This window comes from Ceratosolen solmsi, unplaced genomic scaffold (genome assembly GCF_000503995.2).
Source record: "Ceratosolen solmsi marchali unplaced genomic scaffold, CerSol_1.0 scaffold2, whole genome shotgun sequence".
In the NCBI taxonomy this organism is placed as follows: Eukaryota; Metazoa; Arthropoda; class Insecta; order Hymenoptera; family Agaonidae; genus Ceratosolen; species Ceratosolen solmsi.
Genome location: NW_011948422.1, coordinates 6733721 through 6755469, shown reverse-complemented (window position 1 = coordinate 6755469; position 21749 = coordinate 6733721). Strand labels below are relative to the sequence as shown.

At 30.3% G+C, this 21749-nt stretch overlaps 1 protein-coding gene across 1 annotated transcript in view; it reads right to left on the bottom strand.

Moving 5' to 3' along the window:
• The window catches only part of dtn (transmembrane protein 132C dtn), a 131437-nt gene that overhangs the window by 20249 nt on the left and 89439 nt on the right, over positions 1–21749 (bottom strand). Inside the window, exons 2-4 of the mRNA XM_011499383.1 lie at positions 8796–8986; positions 8451–8765; positions 2515–2823 (exon numbers count right to left, since the gene is read on the bottom strand). Of these exons, the coding sequence (XP_011497685.1) occupies positions 2515–2823; positions 8451–8765; positions 8796–8986 (815 nt within the window). The remainder of the gene's footprint in view (positions 1–2514; positions 2824–8450; positions 8766–8795; positions 8987–21749) is intronic.

Sequence of the window (21749 nt, the reverse complement as noted above, 5' to 3'; positions counted from 1 at the left end):
CTTTACGTGTTGTGCTATACCACTTTAGTTAAGAATTTTTTATAACAAATTTGTATCTTTAAAATGTATTTCTATTAATATAATAGTAATATAAATTCTAAATATAAATTCATTCCTAAAAGAAGATTCTACTTATAGTATTATTGAATCGTAAGAAAAATTAATTTGTGATAATTGGCATAGAGCGACGTTATTTTTAATAGTCATTAATGAATTACTCAGGGTTTCCATTACCTTTATCGTGTACAAAATATTTGTAAAGCTTAAGATTTGAGAAATTAATGTTGGACAGGAAGGTCGTTGTAGTAATAATGGAAAGATTTTGATGACTGCGGCACGTCGATTCTACTATAAAAAATGATAAAACTATACGAATTATAAGTTTCGTATTATAATATTTATTTTAAAACTACACCGTCAAACTACAAAATCCTTTCAATTTATCTGATCTGTGTATCATTACGTATTCATAAAGTATATAATAATGCCATTATATACTTTATGAAATGCAATTGAAAACATATGTTATTTTGCTTTATACAATAATATTCATCGATTAATTTTTTTAAGTAAAACTCCCTGCGGATATTATACTTTACATAGAGCGTTACTCTACATAAATTCGGTATCGATTTTGCGAGCTCGTGCAGTTCGTTGGCGCTTAGTGAATTTTCATACATCCATACAAATATTCGTAGATGGATTTAGATGTAACTAGAAAAAAATTATTAATACTATACGAGGTGTTTTTTTTATTTTATTTTTTTTCCATTTAAAAATAGATCCCAATGTTAAAAAAATATCCGCTATAATAATTAAGGTTAAAAGGATTTAATTTGTACGAAATGCTAACATACTTTTTCTCTCCGCAAATTTCTATTTAAAACAGAAATGATTCATATTACTGAATTAATTTCTTCGGCTGTAATGATTTTTCTATATGCGTAGGTCGCGAACCCATTACAAACATTAATATTCGTATAAAAAAAATATATATATATATATATATATATATATATATATATATATTTATATGTAAAGGGAGAGAAAAATATCGTATTCAGCGTAGATAGCGGGTTTGACATTATTTAAATGTAAAAATTTGCTGAAACTCCTACGCAATCGTAGTGTATGTGGACTTTGTATCAAAGCAGTTCACCTAGCGATTTTAAAACTATTAAATGTCTAACTCGAAAGAAATATTGTACGATCGCCTAAGAATTTTCTACTTGCCGTCTTATATCTTATTTAAAAGTATACAAATTATTATGAACATTGATTATTAGTTGTTTAAAAGTTTTTAATGATGTATACACTTATCTTATTTAAAAATAAATCTTGCTCTATGCACAATACTTCCTAAAACTCGCTATTATAATAGTTGAGAATAAGTTTCCCCGGAAGACTGCTTATTGAAGAATAATTTTTTATACATAAATAAATAAGCGCATTATTAGAGGCATTCTAACCTAACTAATTATAATTAAATCCATTTGAACGTCAATCTTATGAATTTAATATTAAAAATACATAATATAAAAGTAATGTAATCCACAAAATTGATATCGCAACGAGCGTTACTGATAAAAAGATTCTCAAATAAATTAAAATACTTTATAAGTATTTGCGCAAAGTAGGTGGAAACCTTTTCGGTAATCAACTTTGGAAATTAAATTTTCCAAAGGCATAGAGTGTTTCTTGATTATTAAGACGAATAGATCAAAAGTTCGCATTAGAAAAAATGCCAAACTATTTTATGAAAATTTTATGGGAAAATTTTTTTCTCAATTTAAAATGGGATAGACTCCTTCTTTCGAGAGACTCATAATCGTAAATATCTACGTCGAAAGCTGACATATTAGCTTTTCTTTTGCACGAACGCCTCCACACTGCGCATTATCGGAATTGGACCTACATTCTAGAAAAATGAACGCCAACGTTTAAAAAGCATTGGGCGAAAAAGTTGCGGGTAAACCGATCGCGCAAACGTTATTTTCAAGTACCGAGGGCCACGAGATCGAGTTTTGGCCACGGAAGGGTTTTTGCCACGACTGCGCATTACCGGCCCTGTGAAATAAAATTTCTCCGACTCGACTCACATAAAATATTCGAACAGCTTTGACGGGGGCAAAGAACAAATGCTTCTCCCTCAAACGAAGATTATACGGTTTCTGCAATTGCATAAGTAGAGTTTCGAGTCCTTTGGATGACGGGTTGGCTCGCATCGAGTTCCGTTGCTCTAAAAGCGAATAACTAAAACTCAATCCCGAGAAGGAAGGAAGAACTTGGAGCGGCTCTAAAAACGAATATTCCCAATAAAAAGAAGGCTTGCACTTCGTAAAAGTAAGTGAAATGACTCGTAAACGTAAAGTATGTCTCGTTCTCGCCATCCATCCATCCATCCATCCATCCATCCATCCATCCATCCATCCATCCATCCATCCATCCATTCATCCAACCATCCAAGAGCTTCGTCTGAGCGAAACGACAAATAGATAGACAAGCGTATGTCACCTTGACGGGCTTGACGCGGCCCGTGGAGTCTGGAGGCGGCAGGGGAGGCCACCAACTCGCGGGCACCGTGATCTGGGCGAGGCAAACTCCGTCTTGGCCGTCGGGGCTGCAGGTCGCGGTGAGGGGACCCCCGGCGAGGCCGTCGCCGTCGGCGTCGCCCGGTCGACTCTGTGCGCTCGGGCTCGCGTGCAGGAGGACGCAGACGCGTTGATGACGACCCAGGAGCAGCTGGCGTCGACCTGTGGCCTCGTTGCCAGCGTGAAAGAGGACCCGCAAAACCGGCGAGTCCCTGGGTATGCTCGTGCTTACCTGGAACAAAGGCAGGGGGAGGGGATTAATAAATATTTAGTAGAAGCAGACGATGATGAAAAGTCGGTATTTCTTGTTTATTGGCGTGACGTTGAGATCGACGTAGAGAATGAAATAAAATAATAATGCAACGTGCGTAACGAATTCGTGCTCAACCCATTAATGTCTGGATAATAATTGGAACCTTTTGATCTTATTTTTCTGTCGTGCGCACGCAGCTTCGAAAGGTTATTAAAGTTATTCTTGCGCTTAAAGTGGGTCGATGCTGAAATAAAACCCACAAAGTGATGTGTGTTGCGTGTAAGACATTCGTTAAAGAGACCAAATGTTCGTATTTTATGAAAACTGTTTCGAGATTCGCGTCGATAGGTCAGGAAAGAAATGTGTATTGGAAAAAGATGCTCGAAGATGGGATTACGATCCAAGGATGTACATATTATGGTGAGATGATGTTTGTGTTTCTTGTATCTCAGTGGAACGACTATTGGTAAAGAGCAGGTGCGCTGTTATATCGTACCCACGAAACTCTGAATTGTTAATTGGATATTCGGAAGATCGTATGAGATTTGAAAGTAAATATTTAGAGCGAAATTTTACGCTTACAAATATACAAATTAGAAAGTTGCTTCAATGTTGGTTAAATAAAAAGAAAAAAAAAAAAATTAAAAAAAAAAATACAAGTAACACTAACATAAAAATCTGTATTTACACTAAATATTAGAATATTTTTTATTGATTGTTAAGACAGAAATTTCATTTTATATGATACCCATGCTGAATAGTAATTTAATTTATGCAAAGTTAGCTAACGTCGATATTTATATCGAGATAAATTCTAATTGGTCGAATAATATTATAGGTAATTATAGCATGGAAATTGAATGAAACTTTATATCTTTATTACAATCGTTGTAAATTAATTAGACATCTTATTGTATAATTGAAAAAAATATATATATATATATAATTAATACGGTCATATATGTTAAAAGCAGAAGAATGAAAAAAGTTGCAAATGTACAAACTAATGATTAGTATAATTTCGTTTGATTCTTATGTCGGTTATAAATAGTTACATCGGATGATAATTTAGAATAAATTTATTTTTTAACGAGTGCTTTTATCATTGTTTAGTAGAGCATGAAAATTCCAAGTTGACAGGATTCCTATATTTATTGCAGTTAAAGCTAAAATGTTCAACCGTTATTAAATGAAATTCTTCATACACTAACAATAATATTCTTATCTTTATAACTACAGTGCTAAAATCCAGACCATTTTTGTTATATATCGAGGGAATGCATTAAATTTATTATAAAATAAATTATCGCGAAACAATGCAGATGGGCATACTCAACAATGACACAGCTATTTAATTCGTGTACGTAAGAACCCTCCCTCTCACCCTGCAACCCTAAATATGCCAGTGCATTTTAAATATTTCCAAATAAAAAACATTATTATTATGATAAAAAAAAAAAAAAAAAAAAAAAAAAAAAAATTAATAACATTACGTAAGTTTTTATACATTTTTTTTAGAAATTTAATCTTATTGAAAGCTAAATTTTTATGTTTTCTCTATGAATAGTAGCAGCTGTATGTAACGTATAGCATCATTTACCCAATAAAACAAATAAATTCCTGATAAACTTTACAAATTTCCGTTAGCATAAAAGGTGATATTAAAAAAAAAAAAAAAAAGAATTTTAATTTTCTAAATATAAATATGTAGTATTAAAAAGTTATAAATCATTTTTTATTGGATAAGATAAATCTGCGATATTTTATCTTAACGTTTCCAAAAAAAAAAAAAAAAAAAAAAAACATCGCTACACCCTTAGTAATAAATTACTTTTCTTTGTCATTATTAGCATTAGTATTGGTAATAAAAATCTTTGAAGAAATATGGATTTGCTTTAATTCTGTTTCAAGTTAGACTTACAATTTAATTTTAATATATTCCTATATCAATTTAATAAATACAGATTCAGCAAATATTTTTTTTTAAATTAAATATCCGAAACACTAATAATGCAAACGTTATTCATAATAGATAATTTATTCTTTATCTTTATAAATAATTCATATTAAAGATAATTTCATTTTAAATTTTTTTTTATTTCATTTCCAAATTCTAGCAAATTACTTTACTCATTATCAGTGATTTATAATTAATCAATACACTAGTTTGACAGATAAACAATTTTAAATCCTTATATATATATATATATATATATAAAGTCGAATGTAATAAAATGTATAATTTTAAAATTATTAGAGAATAATTAATTTCCATCTGTATATATCGATATAATTTATATATATATTTTTACTAGACCATCTATTCACGGAAACTAGAATATGTTTATTCAATTTTATGGTACAGCAGTAAAAGCACATTTAATTTATTTAAAACTGAAAATTTTAAATTTATACTTGATTCGAGCATTAAAAGAAATTGTGATCGTTTATTCAATTAATTTTTTAAATACATTTATTCTGTAGTAATTTTACAAATACTATCTTAAGAAAAAATTATATATACTTATATTTATATATAAATTTCTTAAATTAACATATGTATGTATGTTTTTGTATATATATATATATATATATATATATGTATATATATGTTTTTTTATTCAAAGAAGGAATATTAATTGTCAGAAAAATTCTGATTGAAATAAAATTGTTATTTACTGTTGTAACTATATTTTTCATACACGATTAATAGTTATAATAATGTTAAGTAATTTAATTGAAAATGTTGAAAGTATTATAAATTTATATAATATCTAATATATGTAAATATAACAAATATGTAATAAATAATTGACATCATATGAACGATTATAAAAAATATAAATAAATTTATTAATCTGAAACACAAAGTTTAATTGTAAATAATTATTTGAAAAATTTATATAATCATTATATAATGATAATATTAAATATTTGTAGTTGATGTATCTTATATTTCTGAATTATCAATTTTTAACTTTAATTTAAACAATATTTAAAAATATTAAGTTTAACAAAATTTTGTAAATAAAATGTACATTTTATTTATAGTACTTTCCATAATTCTTAAAAAAAAAAATATATATATATATATATATGTATATGTATTTGAGTTAGAAGATAAAAATTTTTCACTTTATTTATCGGACAAACGATAAAAAGATGCATTTTTAATATTTTATATCGTATATTTTGGATAATATCAATAGTAGGAATTATATAGTTTCGTAATTTGAAGTATTTTATAATTTGAAAATTAATACGAGCATAATGGGCAGTAAGAAATTCATTTCGATAAGAAATATTTCATTTCTGTAATGGTATTCGAAAGTACTTGAATAACTCAATTTCAAATTACTAAATGCATTTGGCAATTATTTACAATTTTACATTATAAATATAGTGAAAATGTTAATATGGTAACTCAAAAGTCTAATACTAATATAAATGAAAAAAATAAATGCCTATTAATTAAAATGTGATTAATTAAGATGTCTTAATATAGACAAAGAAAAGCAAATTTGTATAATATCTAAGGGTACGTTGAACTGTTCGCAACATTTTGCATCAACTTTCATAACCTTAACAATGTTTTCTTCCTTTTTTTTTTTACCAAATAACGGGCTCGAATATAGAACAGCAAAATTCAGAAGAAAGTCAGGCGCAATTTGTACTATATCTTAGCAAACTTTTTTAATAGACATATTGCAGTTTGATATTTTAGTAGTAAAAGCAGTTTTGTGTCAGACGTAAACTATGATTAATTAATTAATTTTTATTTTATTAAATACTTCTAACGTCGATCAGTTATGATTCTTTTTTAATCTAGTTCTTAATTTTATAAGGGAGTTCAAATTTATTAATTTTACAGTTGATATACACGTGTGAAAAATAAAAATCACTTGTATTAAAATTAAATTATTTTACTAGATATTGTTGTTATGTATATTCAATAAATTATTAATAATTAATTTTTCAATTTGGTAATGTAGCAAAATTTCCTTTATAAATCTAATAATGTTTTATTATGTATTATTTATGCAAAGAAGTTTTTTGCTCAGTTTAAAAAATATATACCGGAAAATAGGACTTTGCTAGTCAGTGAGATATATTTTAAAACAATAATCAACCTCTTTCTTATAATCATAGAGAGGAAATTATCTACTTTCCTTAAATAAATTGTTTAATTTAGTTGATTTGATTTTTTTTTTTTTTTTTTTTTTTTTTTTTTTTTTTTGTAAATACAGTTTTTAGATAAGAGATGCATAAAGCAGAACCTAATAAAGAACCGACAACTTTAAAGTTCTTATTCTTGAAATTGAATGTTATGATTATTTTTATCTATCAGTCGTATGAACGCAAAAACTAATTATGATCGACCAATGTAATTAATTAATTAATAGAATGCTTTTGAATTTTTTACTTTAAATAAAAATAATGGACTTCGACGTTTCTGTCAATTAGAATAGTGGCAAAAGTTAATTTCAAGAAAGTTCATTTAGTTTTCAGTTATTATAGACTCTTTATTCTTCTCTTTTCTTATTACTTAATACTTCAAATTGCATTTAGACATATAATCATGAATATTATCATTACTGTTTACTGAGAAAAAAATAAATGTTTTTTACATACTAAATTATACGTTTCTCATGAACGACGAATAACAAGTAATAAAAATTATGCAAATTGAACATTTAGTTGAGCCATAGTTAAATATGTTTTCAAATTCGAATTTGAATAATGCATAACGAATTAAAAGATTATAACAAAATTAATTGATAATATCTTTATGCTTTTGTAAAATCGTTATAAAAATCTGTCATCAATTATTTTACACCTAATGAGCGCGATGAAACAAAATATAAACAATTTTAATTGATGCTATTTTAATTATAAAAATATTAAAATTTGCCTTAAAATGAAATTTCATTTTGTAATTTTAATTGTTAATCATAATTTTTATGCATTCCCTTGCACTTTTATTAATTGTTCAAATCAAACTACTAATTGTGCAAAAATCAAAATGCCGAAAAAAAAGACAAATTTATATTACAACTTTTGATACAGAAGAAAAGGAGAAAAATATTATTAAATTTCATGAAATATATCAAATTAACCGTGCATTTAATTATTCAGAACAGACTTTGATTAAAAAAAAAAAAAAAAAAAAAGAAAAAAAGAAAAAATGTTGATACTTCGTTGAGCTTTCATAATATGTTTAAATAATCTATCTGCTTGGAATTACATCACAGTTGACGCAATTCTCAGTTAGATTAAATTGTAATTAAATTTAAAAGCTTTACGAAAATTATTACTTTGGATACAAGAATTAAAAAATTAATAGTTCTAGCAAATAGAACAAAACGATTTTAAAAAGGATAAATGTTAACTTTCGCTCAAACGAGTGGCACGATATTATGTGTCATAAAAAAAAATGTGGGTCGATATGAAATGTTTACTAGGCAAATGGAACGTAGATTTAAGGAAATAAAAGAACTTACCTAAGAGACAGACTAGAGTTTACCGAGAATTGACGTATATTATAAAATATTTTGGAAAGCAAATGATAGGATTGATAGTAGTGAGTAGTATAGGTGAATACTCACCAGGTGAGCGGACATATCCAAGTGTCGAGCGCCGAGCTCTTGGAGTTCCAAAAGCGTAGACCCGATGAAACTGCTGCCGTTATTCTTTCTGGGGTCGATGTTCGGCACCGGCATTACGTCCAGAGGATCCGGCACTATGTAGCGCGCAGGCACCGTCTGCTTGGTGCTGAAGGGCCCGTAGGTTGCGCGCACCGACACGGGTTCGCTCGTCTGGAAGACGGTGAATTTGTCGATCGAGAGTATCGACGATCCCTGCTGCTGTTGCTGCTGTTGCTGCTGTTGCTGCTGTTGCTGCTGTTGCTGCTGCTTCTGCTGCTGCTGCTGCTGCTGCTGCTGCTGCTGCTGCCTCTGTTGTTGTTGCTGCTGTGTCGACGATGGAGTGGACGATGCGCTCGTCGAGCCGGACGTTGAGGAACCACTCGACATCAGGCTCAGATCCGGGCGCAGATTCGTCGGGTAAAATTGCCGTGGACTATGCTTCAAAAAGAATCCCCCGTCCTTATTTTCAAAGTGCACCTCCACCGATACTACGACATCTGAAAGTGCGATAAATATCCGTGTTATAAGTCTACATACTTATTTGCATTTTCAATTGCTCAATTATATAGAGAGAGATTTATTTAGTTCAATCTCGTTAAATCCACTAATACTCGGCGCGTTACCTTAATATTCATCATTGTTTTATAATTGAAGTTGTTATAGCCAGTATATTATGCCATATCAAGCAGTTTATTGTACTTTAACATGAAAATTCCATGCTATTCGTTGGACAGTTGAGGGCCATAATGGAAAGAATTACTTGTAGTATTTACCGTACAGCAAACGTTGATTATTAAAAAAAAAAAAAGAAGAAAACAACGGAGCGAATGGTTATGAATTTATTTGTGATTTTGGTATAATGTGAAACGACAGTTTTTAAATACTTTTATCCACTAGGATATTATTATAATCCATATCGTTTGCTAAGAATTTGCTTTTTTATTTTATTTGAGTATGGAGATAATAAAATGAGAACATTTAGAAAATCAAGCCTGCATTTGCTTTATGTTCGTTTAGTCAAAATAGTCTCGACATAACCGTTAATACTCCCTTTTCCATATTTCCTCTATTTGTTTAGAATTTTATTGAGCTTTTCAAAGTTTATACGTTATATTTCCCCGTTACCTTATTAATTATACAGATAAATTATATATATATATATATATATATATATATATACATACGTAATAGCAACAGTTTAACAAGAACCTTAAAAAATTGCTTAGGTTAATATTACAACCCTTTTCTTCTTTACACTATTCCGTTCATTCTGTCTAGGGAGTCAAATTTAAGGGTTAGAAATAATTCATAAACTCATTAATAAAGTAATATAGGACTTATTGTTCTTTTTATTTGGCCACATCCCATTTGTGCCAATAATGTTTTATAAATTTCATATTTAATGCCCATATTTCTCATTTTCACCATACTTTTTAATAAGCCATTTTTCACTTATATTATTACTCAGTTTAATTTTCTGCCTCCATCCTTGGCTCGATGCCGTCCTCCAACTTTACAATTACTTATGTTTGGACCTTTACTCTTTCACAATTTATTTTCTTCGCTTTTTTTACTTCATCTTGCAGATTATATTTTTGATATCCAGCGCCGTTCATCTTCCTAATTTTCTTTAAGTAGTAGTCTCGTTATAATCTATCTATTCCGTCGCTTATTTCTCTCCTCTCCCACTTAAAGTATTCTCGGATTATATTCAAGAATCTATTTTTTAATGGGCATAATTCATTTTTTATCACGGTACTGTACCATCTCAGGTGTCACTAATCTTAACTACCCTTGCCATTGCAGGGAATTTTATTCTAAAAATGTACTTGCATTCGGAAGTTCCTCTTCCCATTGTTTTAACTGCGCTCGTGAAAATGTTGCTTCTTCTACTTAATTTCTTCATCGCTTTCACTCATTTTCCCTCCGACAGTCTTTCTAATTAATGCTTTGTTATTATTATTTTTTTTTTTTTTTTTTTTACCACAACCACACAGCTGTAGCTTTAAATCGTATACTTTTATTAATTTCTTTATCCCCTTTACCGTACACCTACATCTTATTCGTAATTTTATATGCGCAATTAATCCCAACGATCTTTTAATATTTCTCTAGCGCTTGTTTTAGTATTTAATTACAAATTAATATTAACACGATTGTTATTTTATTTTACTTATCGACCTTCTCTCTTTCTTGTACTATATTTTCACAAAAATTCTTAACAAAAAAATCTTCATTTTAAACCGTTTCCTCGTCATTCTTCCTTTGGCTTTGTACTCCGTCGCTTATTTCGTCCAAATTCTAACGTCTCTTTTATTTTTCCCGGAATTCGATAGTCCCAAGAATTTACTCGGCCTTTATTGCTTTCTGTATCAGCATAACTTTTACATAAATGGACTAGCTAATACTCTATCTTCCTATTTCACATTGGCTGGCATTCGGTCTTCGAATTTATTTAAATAAAACATTCACTTCGATTATATGCAAACTCGACAGTATACTAACGATGTGAAATAATATTTTTATAATAATGTCGCTACTCAATTAATCGGATGAAATAATTTTTAGAAATTCGATAATTCATTGAGACGAACATTGATACAGAACTACAATAAATTTACATACATATAAATTATAATAAATATGAATAATAATAACAATATTATTATAAAATTAATTTTAAAAAAAACTTTAATGATTTTTATGATTTTTTTTTTCTTTTCATTTTATTAAAGTACTCTAAATATTAACTAAGATTAAACAAATATTTCTTCCTGAACAGCTCGTTTTATACGCTGATTATTATACTATTTATTATTCAATGATATTTGATAGATAGAAAATGATCAGAATATAGGATTGATGTATAGAAGAAACTTTCATACTTCATATTCAACTCTGAAATTTAAAATGATTTTAGAATAAATACGACACGAATTTAATAATATATTCCATATCTTGTGACATATTTAAAAATGAAAAAATATATTGAAAAGTTTTAGTTACGAGTAATTGAACTTTTAGTATTATTTTTATAATTTTTCAACATCAACCACAATTGAATCAATACAAAATATTCATTAAAATTGTCATTTATAAAAAATGACTTACAATCACTATTCACAATTATCAATAATTATTAAAATTATAATATGAATTATATTAATTTATACCAATAATTATCAAAACATGTATTTTACAACGTTTCGTAATATATCAACATGTCCATTCATATGGAATATTAATTCTCGATATAGAATGTCAAACGTATAGAATATGCTTTACTTGCTTTATCTACTTTACTCTATTTACACGAAATGACCTATTTTTAATAACTTATAAAGTGAATCCCTACACATACGGAATCATTATTATTATTATTATTATTTTTTTTTTATATTAATTTACGCCATTAATATAAAGAAATTTGTAGTGGCGCTTCTTTTATTTAGAATACTTTTCGAAAAAATACACGACATTCTCTAATTAACATAATTATTCACTTTCGCATCACATATTTTGACTAATTTGATTAAAAATTAGGTAATATTAACTCGTGATAAAAAAAAAAAATCTATAATAAAATCAATTTTCTATATGTCTATATATATATATATATATATATTGTGTAATATATGCAATATTGTAATGTAATATTGTGCAATATATATAATATATATATATATATATATATATATATATATATTGTATATATAAATATATATAATGTATTAATTACCGAGAGCATATTTTAATAGATAACATTTTGTTTAATTATCATTATTATAATTAAACAGTAAATTACGTTCGTTCGTAACTTATTTGTGAGATGGGAAATGAAAAAAAAAAAAAATTCTTGTTAAAAACACAATGAACGATTTATCGAAAACTTGGGAATATCTCCGGAGAAGAAAGATCTTTCGCTAAATGCATCAATCTTCTTGGAACTGCAGGAAAAAGAAAATCGTTATGCCTGGATAGGATTTTAGCTTAAATCAGAGCGTTCGTTTACTCGACAGTAAAAAGACTCCTCAGACTAACGACAAGACAGACTTCCGAACTAACCTCTTTAATTTCGACAGGAATTCCTCGATATAAAATAAAAATTAGACACTCGACAAATTACATCAACATTTTCAAATTAAAAATCTTAGTCAATTAAAATACCATTAATTAACAATGCAATTTATATAATAAATTGTTCTTTTTTATTCTGTACAAGTCTTAATAAATGTTTAAGTAATGCTTCCGTGATTAAAATAAATAGACGTTCGATCTTTGTATCGCGCATGCTTCTATACAGTTTCGTACAAAATACAAATTTGTAATAATGAAGCGAATAACGAAGATCTTCGCTCCACCTCGTTTTCTCTTGGCGCCTGCTCGTCGTACAAAAGAAATATCCACGCAAATTAATTATGAAAATCAATCGATCATCGAAATTGAAAAGCATCTTTAATTTCCACCTTCCCGCCCGAATAGTACAATCTCTGCTGGAAACAATTTTCCAACAAGAACAAAGTAGTCATCTCGTGTTATAGCATCTTTCTTTCGTTGTCGTATTGATAAGGAGCGCTCAAGCGTCTGAACATTTCAGTAGCGACGGTATCGGAAAAGCCACCGGTCTTTTTTCACGGCAATTCATGTTATTAATGAACAGAGACAAGCATCGTTCGCTCTTACAACCGATTGAGACGCACTTCCGGCATGTGCGCGCATATGGCTACGAGTGCACATTGCTAATTATAATGCACGGCGTGGTGAGGGGGTGGGAGGAAGGGGATTGTGGGCCCCCCCCCGGGGGGGGGGGGTTGTGGAATCCAATGACGCAGCGGGAGGTGAATTGAAACGGCCATCGTTCCAAGCGAACACATTAGCTCAGTTAGATCAATTTTCAAGGAATGATATCTTACGGCAAGCAAGACACTCGTCTTCTGTAGTTTTATTGTAGCTGAAGCGTATAAGAGACATTCAACATTATTTGATCTTAATCGTTTCCTTCTTTTCCCTTTTTTTCTTTGTTTGCTTTGTTTTTTGTTTTTTTTTGTTTTTTTTTTTTGTTTTTTTGTTTTTTTTTTGTAATTCTTTACTATATCGATATCAAGAAAATTTTAAATCCTGTACGATCATGTAAAATTAATTAAAAAGTGGTTTTGAACTTTTTTCTTTTTCCACGTGCCTCTCTTAAATCATATCCGATTTAGCAATGAACGACGCCATGATAAATTATATATCGTACGACTATCGCATGCAAATGATAAGAGTTCAGGTGCATCTTAAAACACTTAGACATTTAACGACGGTGAGTAAAAAACTATAGTAACGAATGATCGATTTGACATAGCGTAAAAAATATTTAATAAAGAATCTCGATGTAATCGAATGGATCGATGTAAGATTAACTAAAATTATCGTGGATCACTGTAGATGGACTTGATAAATGCATAAATTTTAGTGTAAATCTGATATTTGGAGTGGGTCAAAAGCACGAGCAACTTTTCAAATGCAATGTACAAGCAATATCGAGCCAATGTACGTAGTGCGCACCTAAGCCAGCGGAAGGACCTCGAGACTATCGTCTATGTGACACGAGCAGAGCAAGTTTCTTCGTGGCTTTCGACCTCCCGTCGTCCCCTCCCCGCCATCAAAGTGCTACCACCACCCCTCCCTATCCCCATCCCCATCCCCATCTCCTTCCTCCCCACCAACCACTCTACCCCTTTCTCGGGAGGACACTCGAGGCCAGAGGCAGCAGCACTTCATCCCTTCGAGCTTTTATGGGAGGGGGGGGGGGAGAAGAAGAGTAGCAGACAGGCCGAGAGAGAAGCGAGAAAGTGCGGGAGGAGGAGTAGAAAAGGATGATGGGATCGGAGGGGACGAAATTGCGAAAGGCTAAGAAACAACGAGGGCAGAGCGAATATGCCACGTACGTTTACACACTGTAAAATCTTCCGGTCTTATGTCAGTTTAATGGGACTTGCTTTCGGCTCCTTATTTATAGGATTTGAGTGAAATCATCCGATAAAGTGCTGCGTTTTATTTGATTTTTCAAATTCGTTGCTCGATTATTGCGAATGGAATATGAATTTGGGTGCAAGCCTATTTTGTAAATTCAGCATTTACGGCAGAAGAGTCAAGTTGCATTTATATGAAAGTGAGTTTATGAAAAAGAAAGCTGAAAATAATAAGTTATTGTTGTAAATAATAGAACGTCTCTTAAAATTTCTACCACCACGAGTTACAAGTGAATTCTTCATTCTATATAATAAAACGGCAAAACACGCTCGTATTTATTTTTACCCATTTGTCTCGCTGTCTCTTGCAGAAAAAATAAAGTGTGAGAGAGAAAAGTGTGGAACTTGATAAAAAGAAGATGAGAAATAAAGAGAAGCTGCAGATGAGAATACGGGGATCTTTGTCTTTTTCCAACTTTGGATTACTGCCCGAATATTCTTGTATCGTAGATTTTTCCCCCAACAATTACTAGACGAGTTTTTATTATCAGTACGTTGTGATATGTCGATATACCAGAAGTAAAACTGATAAAAAAACAACAAAAAGAAAAAGAAGAAAAAAACATAAATAATGTACTTAGACTTTCAACTGTTTGTAATAGTTTAATAGACAATCAACGTACATGTTCTATGATATATTTACCGTTACCAAACATATTTTTAAATTATCTCAATATACTTCATGAACTTTATAAAACAGTTATGAGGGAAGATTATGAATACATTATGCAGACAATAGGGAAGAGATCGTTTAAATATATAAATCTTATTATTATATATATATATATATATATATATATATAATACTATAGTACTGCGATTTTTAACAAAATTTACTTGAACAAAATCATGAGCATCTTTTTTTCTTTTTTTACTTTATATTGCATCAAATTAATGTATTCGAGAATGTTTACACATTCTACGTAATATATGAAATTTTTACAAATTTTTTCATATTATTATATTTCATATAATATTCATATTGATTATATTATGTAAGCATCTTAACATATTTCATTAATAAATTCTGTATTAATAAAGTATCGACTTTTCTTTAACGATGTCTTTATTGTACAACGCAACGTTCATCATCATACTTTTATATAATTGAAAAAGCCATAATAACCATAAAATTGAATAAGGTGTCGTGTGTGGCGTGTAATTCTGACCTCAGCGAATACAATCAATTTTCCATTGCAAAAACTATCAAAGTTCGATGTGTATTACAAGTGTTGCTTGATAGGCCACAGATATTAATAATTTATGAAAACTTAATATTTCCATTATAACGGCTTTTATAATGACGCATTAGAATTTATTGTAAATATTTTTATAAATTTGAAAGATATGAAAAACAGATATCAAATAGCAATATTATTGTTAAATAAAAATATTTTTTTTATTTATTAAAATATTACTCCCATTACAGTATCTGATACATATTCAATGTTTTTAACTTTATTCTTATAATAAATATACTCGTAGACTCTAACAACACTAAACAAAACATTACAAAAGAGATGTATTATTCTCTTAATTAAAAATATTGTATTGGAAATTTTATTCAACGGAAATATTTATTATGCGCAAATACACGCACATTTAATTTCAAGCATTTTCATAATAAATTACATTACAAATTAACGTACACAATTGTATTTGAAGTTTGAGCTAATAAAGATTAATTACTGTTTTTAAAATACACGATTAATTATAATCATATTTTGATAAATTTCAAAAGATAAAGGAACTGAAAAGAAGCCTGCCATCTTTATAAATCTTAAAACAATATCTGTCTTATTATTGTTTGACTATATTGTTCCTTGCAAGAGCATCATATCATCTGTAATAAGAGCGAAAATTCTAATCAAGTTTCCGGTATTTATTTATTTTTTAATTAATTTTATGCAGAGAATTATTTTATGAAAATGATGGCTTACAATTTAAATTGAAAATTCATTTCACGAGATGATAATCGGAGAGTTTTTACTTTTGAAGCTTGAATTTGATTAATTATCAACCTGATAAACATTATAATAAAGTAAATAATATCATAAACATAAGCTCGCGACATATATTACAGAGTTGAATAAATTCTAAGAATAAGTTGAGCTATTCGTAAATCATAATTTATTGGAATTAAAAATATTAGATAACCCAAACACATATATTATCATATAGACCGTAAAGCTGTATATTATAATGATGAATAAATTCGGAAACGTTTGTAATAAATATGATTTATTTTAGATATAAATTTTTCTCAAAGATATGCATATATATATATTTATAATATTTCATTATCGCTATTGAAAGTTAAACAATCCCTTTATTTTTCAACCGTTCATTAAATCATCAAATAATTAAATATAAAATGTATTTTTTCATACATCTAATAATGTGTATATAATTATTTATAATAATTATAATTATAATTAGAGTAATAATAATTATAAAGCATCATACGTAAATCAGTACGTAAATTTCGTAATATCGTACGATAATCGAAACTTTTAATAATAATAATAATAATAATAATAATAATAACAACAACAACAACAACAGCAACGATAACAACTATAATAATATTAATAATGATAATAACAGTAACAATAATGCCAATGTCATAAAATGGTACTAGACGTAGCAGTACTACGAAAGAGAGCAAACACAGTAAATAATGTCCCTATTAATTTATGCTTATATAGTAATAAGGTTACTATTTATTAGAAATAAAAGTAAATTTCAAAAATATTTTTATGAACGGCATATCCCAGGTTAGGGACACTTTGAAATGTGTTGTTAAATTTTACGAGCCACAGAATATTACACACAAATTAGAATAACGCATTTCGCTAAATTTTAGGACATTATGGTATATTCCCGTGCATATCCTTTCATTACTCTACTTTAACTAAGCTTGTGCATTGTGCTTTGTAATTTGTGATTTAAATGTGCTTAAAATACTTTTTGAAATTAGCATGTCAAGGATTTACAACAGAAGGTGGTGGGCTTGCATTTACAACGGCACGGAACGGGGAGGGCAAAAATAACGATACGCGTGCTCAATCGACCAACTCTGGCTGTATGAATAATCATGCCTCTGTTTGTGTGTGTGTGTCTCTCTCTCTCTCTCTCTCTCTCTCTCTCTCTCTCTCTCTCTGTGTGTGTGTGTGTGTCTGTTCGCATTCGCCTATGTGTAGTAGCCATTAACTAGACACTGTCGGCAATATTATTAAAACAGCTCGTCAATGTGGCTCGGCGCGAATTTTGCCAATAAAGCAGGACGATAGGTTGCGTAACCACGACTGATCAAAACAACAGAAGCTCGATAGATGCCCGGAAGTTTTCTTTCTTCTACTTTCTACTCGCTACTCGCCAATCCATCGTCGCTGTTTCGCCGAGACGACGCAATGTCGTTACGTGGGCGACGTAAGTATCAATCGAGGCGTAAATCGTAAAGGCGACATCTCCTAATGTTCTTAAGCGCTAATCAACGCTCTCAATTAGGCGAGTAATGCGTCTTTCGGAACACGAAACACGCTCGAACACATTCGAATGGCCAAGCAGCCGGATTCAAATTGTCAACGAGCTGTAAACATTTATAATCTCCCTTGTGTGACTAATGCAGTGCTCTCTGGAGGATGGATGACTGACGCGAGTAAGCGGACTGCTGCTCGAGCAGTTACATCCCAAAAGTCCTTGATGATGAACTGGAAGAGGCAAATTTGGTCTTTTCGTCCGCCCGCCAGCCTCTCTGCCTACCTGCCTACCTGCCTACCTGCCTGCCTGCCTGCCTGCCTGCCTGCCTGGACACTCCACGACATTCATTATCCGGCGTGCTTTTTTATAATTAAAGCACCACGTCCTTGGAGAGCTATTAAGGCTGAGCTCCTGAACGGCCACTGCGCACTCGACTTAGGTTTAACGAAATCCAAGAGGAAATGGTGAACGGGTGAGGCGAGTAATCGTTTCGTGCGTCACCCATAGGCAATGCGTACTCGCTCTTTCCGCGAAGTAGGAGGCTGGAAAATCGAGCCGTCGGACAATTAGTCATTGGGAGGCGACACGACGTCAAGATGGGATGAGAGGTTCTCGAGGACGTCCTTGTCTCTCGTGAGAATCCCACCGCTGCGGACCGGACGTGCTTTCCTCGCGGAAGCGTCCAACCGCAACTCGTTCACCTTCTTCGTCCGCGAGTGGCGACACTCGAATTTTAAGCCCGCCAAGGGGTGTCGAGGAGTTCCCGCATCGTCCAAATGATCTTGACCCGCACCTGGAGCCTCGCTGTGATCATCAAGGCCGTAATCGCCCGCCAACGGCGCCCCACCCCGACTCACTTTCCAAGCACCGCTGAGCTCGTCCTTACTTTTAATCTCCACGTCCCGCGAACCCAAGGGACTGGCATTATTACCCGGCTTTCTGACTTTCTTGGCTACGTTTTTACCAATTGTGCACGGAGCACGGAGGCCTGGACGCGATGCCACTGGCGAATCTCGAGCATTGTTTTTCTTTACGATCGACCCACCTGGAATGAATAAGCGAGCGCGACCCTCGGGAGTCAATCAAACGTTTTCTTCTTCTTCTTTTTTTTTTTTTTTTTTTTTTTTTGTTTCTTTTGTTTTTTGTTTTGTTTTTTTAGCTCCTACCTACGTCGGGTGGACTTCTGCGCTGGATCAAATTTATAAGTGCTCCTCCGCGAAGTCCTGCTGTATCTCGTGGATGCGCGGCAACATAAAAATCAAGCTTTTTCTCTCTAGTCGACCGAATTGTAATGGTTCCTTTGAGTCGTTTCTTTAATTTTTGTTTGTATTTCTGTTCTTTCTTGCTCTCTATCTTTCTTTCAACGAAAGAGGGGCAATGTCGGATAACAAAGCTACGAGCTCTTTCAATACTCTGCTTCGTTCAAAAGAAATTTTGTCCAGTAGGGCGAGACTCCTTTAACCTCATTGTTTTTATCAAAATGGTAATTCGAGTCGATTTTCATGGCACAATGGTATTAAATTTTCTGGTTTTAAAACATTAAGAAGAAAGCCATTCGGCAAGGAGAGTGCTATAAGAAAGTAATTGTTAATAAGTAACTGAGTGGCCGAATTTCTGTTGAAACTTAATAGTTTCGGTCGAGCATTCCAATTTGAAACGAAAGGGTATATGTATAAGCATATTCGACCTGTTTTATGGTTAACTTTACTAAATTTGAAAGCAATGGCTTGCTCACGTATTTACTCGTAGAAATTAATTTTCCGCTCGATATAACTTAAGAATTTATGCATGTTCTGATAACTACATTGATCCATCGTTTAAAAATCTTATCTCAACTTACCAAGGTTTATGGATTGTAAAATAAAAATCCCAATCGTACAGTATAGACGTATAGATGCAGTATAGATGATGTTATTAAGACAATTATGATTATTATTATATATATATATATATATATATATATATATATATATATATATTAATTGAGAATTCACAAGTATTTAAATAGTGTCAAGATGAAAATATTAAAAGATAAGAAATTTATGTTGGAATGAAAATTTTAACTACAAACTCCTAATTGTTTTCATCGACAGATAGCCATAAATGAATTTACAAATAGTTGGAACTTTTGTATACAATAATTATTCTTCCATCGTTTCTATTCGTATCTGCTTCATTTTGCGTACCTCAATTTATTACAATAAATCTAGTTTTATATGATGCAGCTTCGTTAATTATTTTTGAGGATAATAACTTAATAATAATAATAATAATAATAATAATAATAATAATAATAATAATAATAATAATAATAATAATAATAATAATAATAATAATAATAATGATAATGATAATAATAATAATAATAATAATCTAACGCTTCAGTCGACATTAGTAGAAATAAAATGTATAAATTCTATGAATAATTCAGATTTATATACCCAACGTAATTGAATGTAAAGTGATTAATTTATAATAAATAATTACAAATCGACACTATTGTATATGCTGAATAATCTGTTTGTTTAAACGAATGATACATTGTATTAGATCTAAACATCATCGAATCATGAATCTCTTTAATTTCTTTTTCTTCTTCTTTAATATACGAATTATAATAAAGAAGTAAAAAGATAGAATCCTTATATAAAAAAAATTGAATAGCTATAAAATGTCGATATAACTATAAGAAACTGTTACGGATATCACAAGTCGCAAAGATAAAATATTTATTCACTTATTTATTCTCTCTCTCTCTCTCTCTCTCTCTCTCTCTCTCGTTCTAAATATTAAATAAATAAAATACAAATAATTTCTTTTAAAAATTGCATTGACTATTAAATAAAATGATACTTAAAATTAATATATTTGTATTATAAAGACCAATCAATCTGATGCTTTAAGTTACTTCGGCCTACGTATATTCGCAAATTTTATACAATTCAATTTTTCAACGACATTACGAAAAATAAATATTTCTCTTTTTATAAACAAAACAATGATACTTCTTAAGAATGTGTAGATAAACAAATAATTAAAAATGGTATAATAATACTATTGTTTTCGTATATTCTGACTTCATTCAAGTATATCTATTTGCTAAAAAGCAAATTTTAATTACCACCAACTTATAGAATATAATTTATACAATGGATGGTTTTTGTATAACAAGGTTATCAGAGATCGTTGAAAATCTTTTAAGCTACTTGAGAAAAACGTGCCTAAGGATTTTTCTCTACTATTTTCTTGAAAGTAAATGTGTTAACTAAGCAAACAATTTTTTTTTTGTATTTTTACGACAAAGTACTAGATGAACTAACCGTGAATACTATTATGTTTCTAATATCTCTAATTACCATTAATATTTATATTATATTATTATATTATATTAATATATTAATATATACTACATTCAGATAAAGAATAAGATTGTTTCATAAAAGAATTAACGTAAAGTACACGACTAATAAAGATAATGCACAGATTTTTATATAGATATTTTAATTTTAGATCAATAATTGAGTTTTTGTTATATGTATTTGAAAGATCTTATGGAATGCATTAGAAGAGCAATAAAATATTTTTATTTTAATCTGTTGCCTGTCGATCACAACGTCTTTAATTATGTAAGTGCTTCTTTGGTTACATCTATTGTCTCTACAAGACATTCACATATTCATAACTTCCATCGTTCTTATTATCTGTCTTTTTTATCTGAAATAGTAATAACTTACCATCATATTTTCTCCAGTTCTCGCCTTTC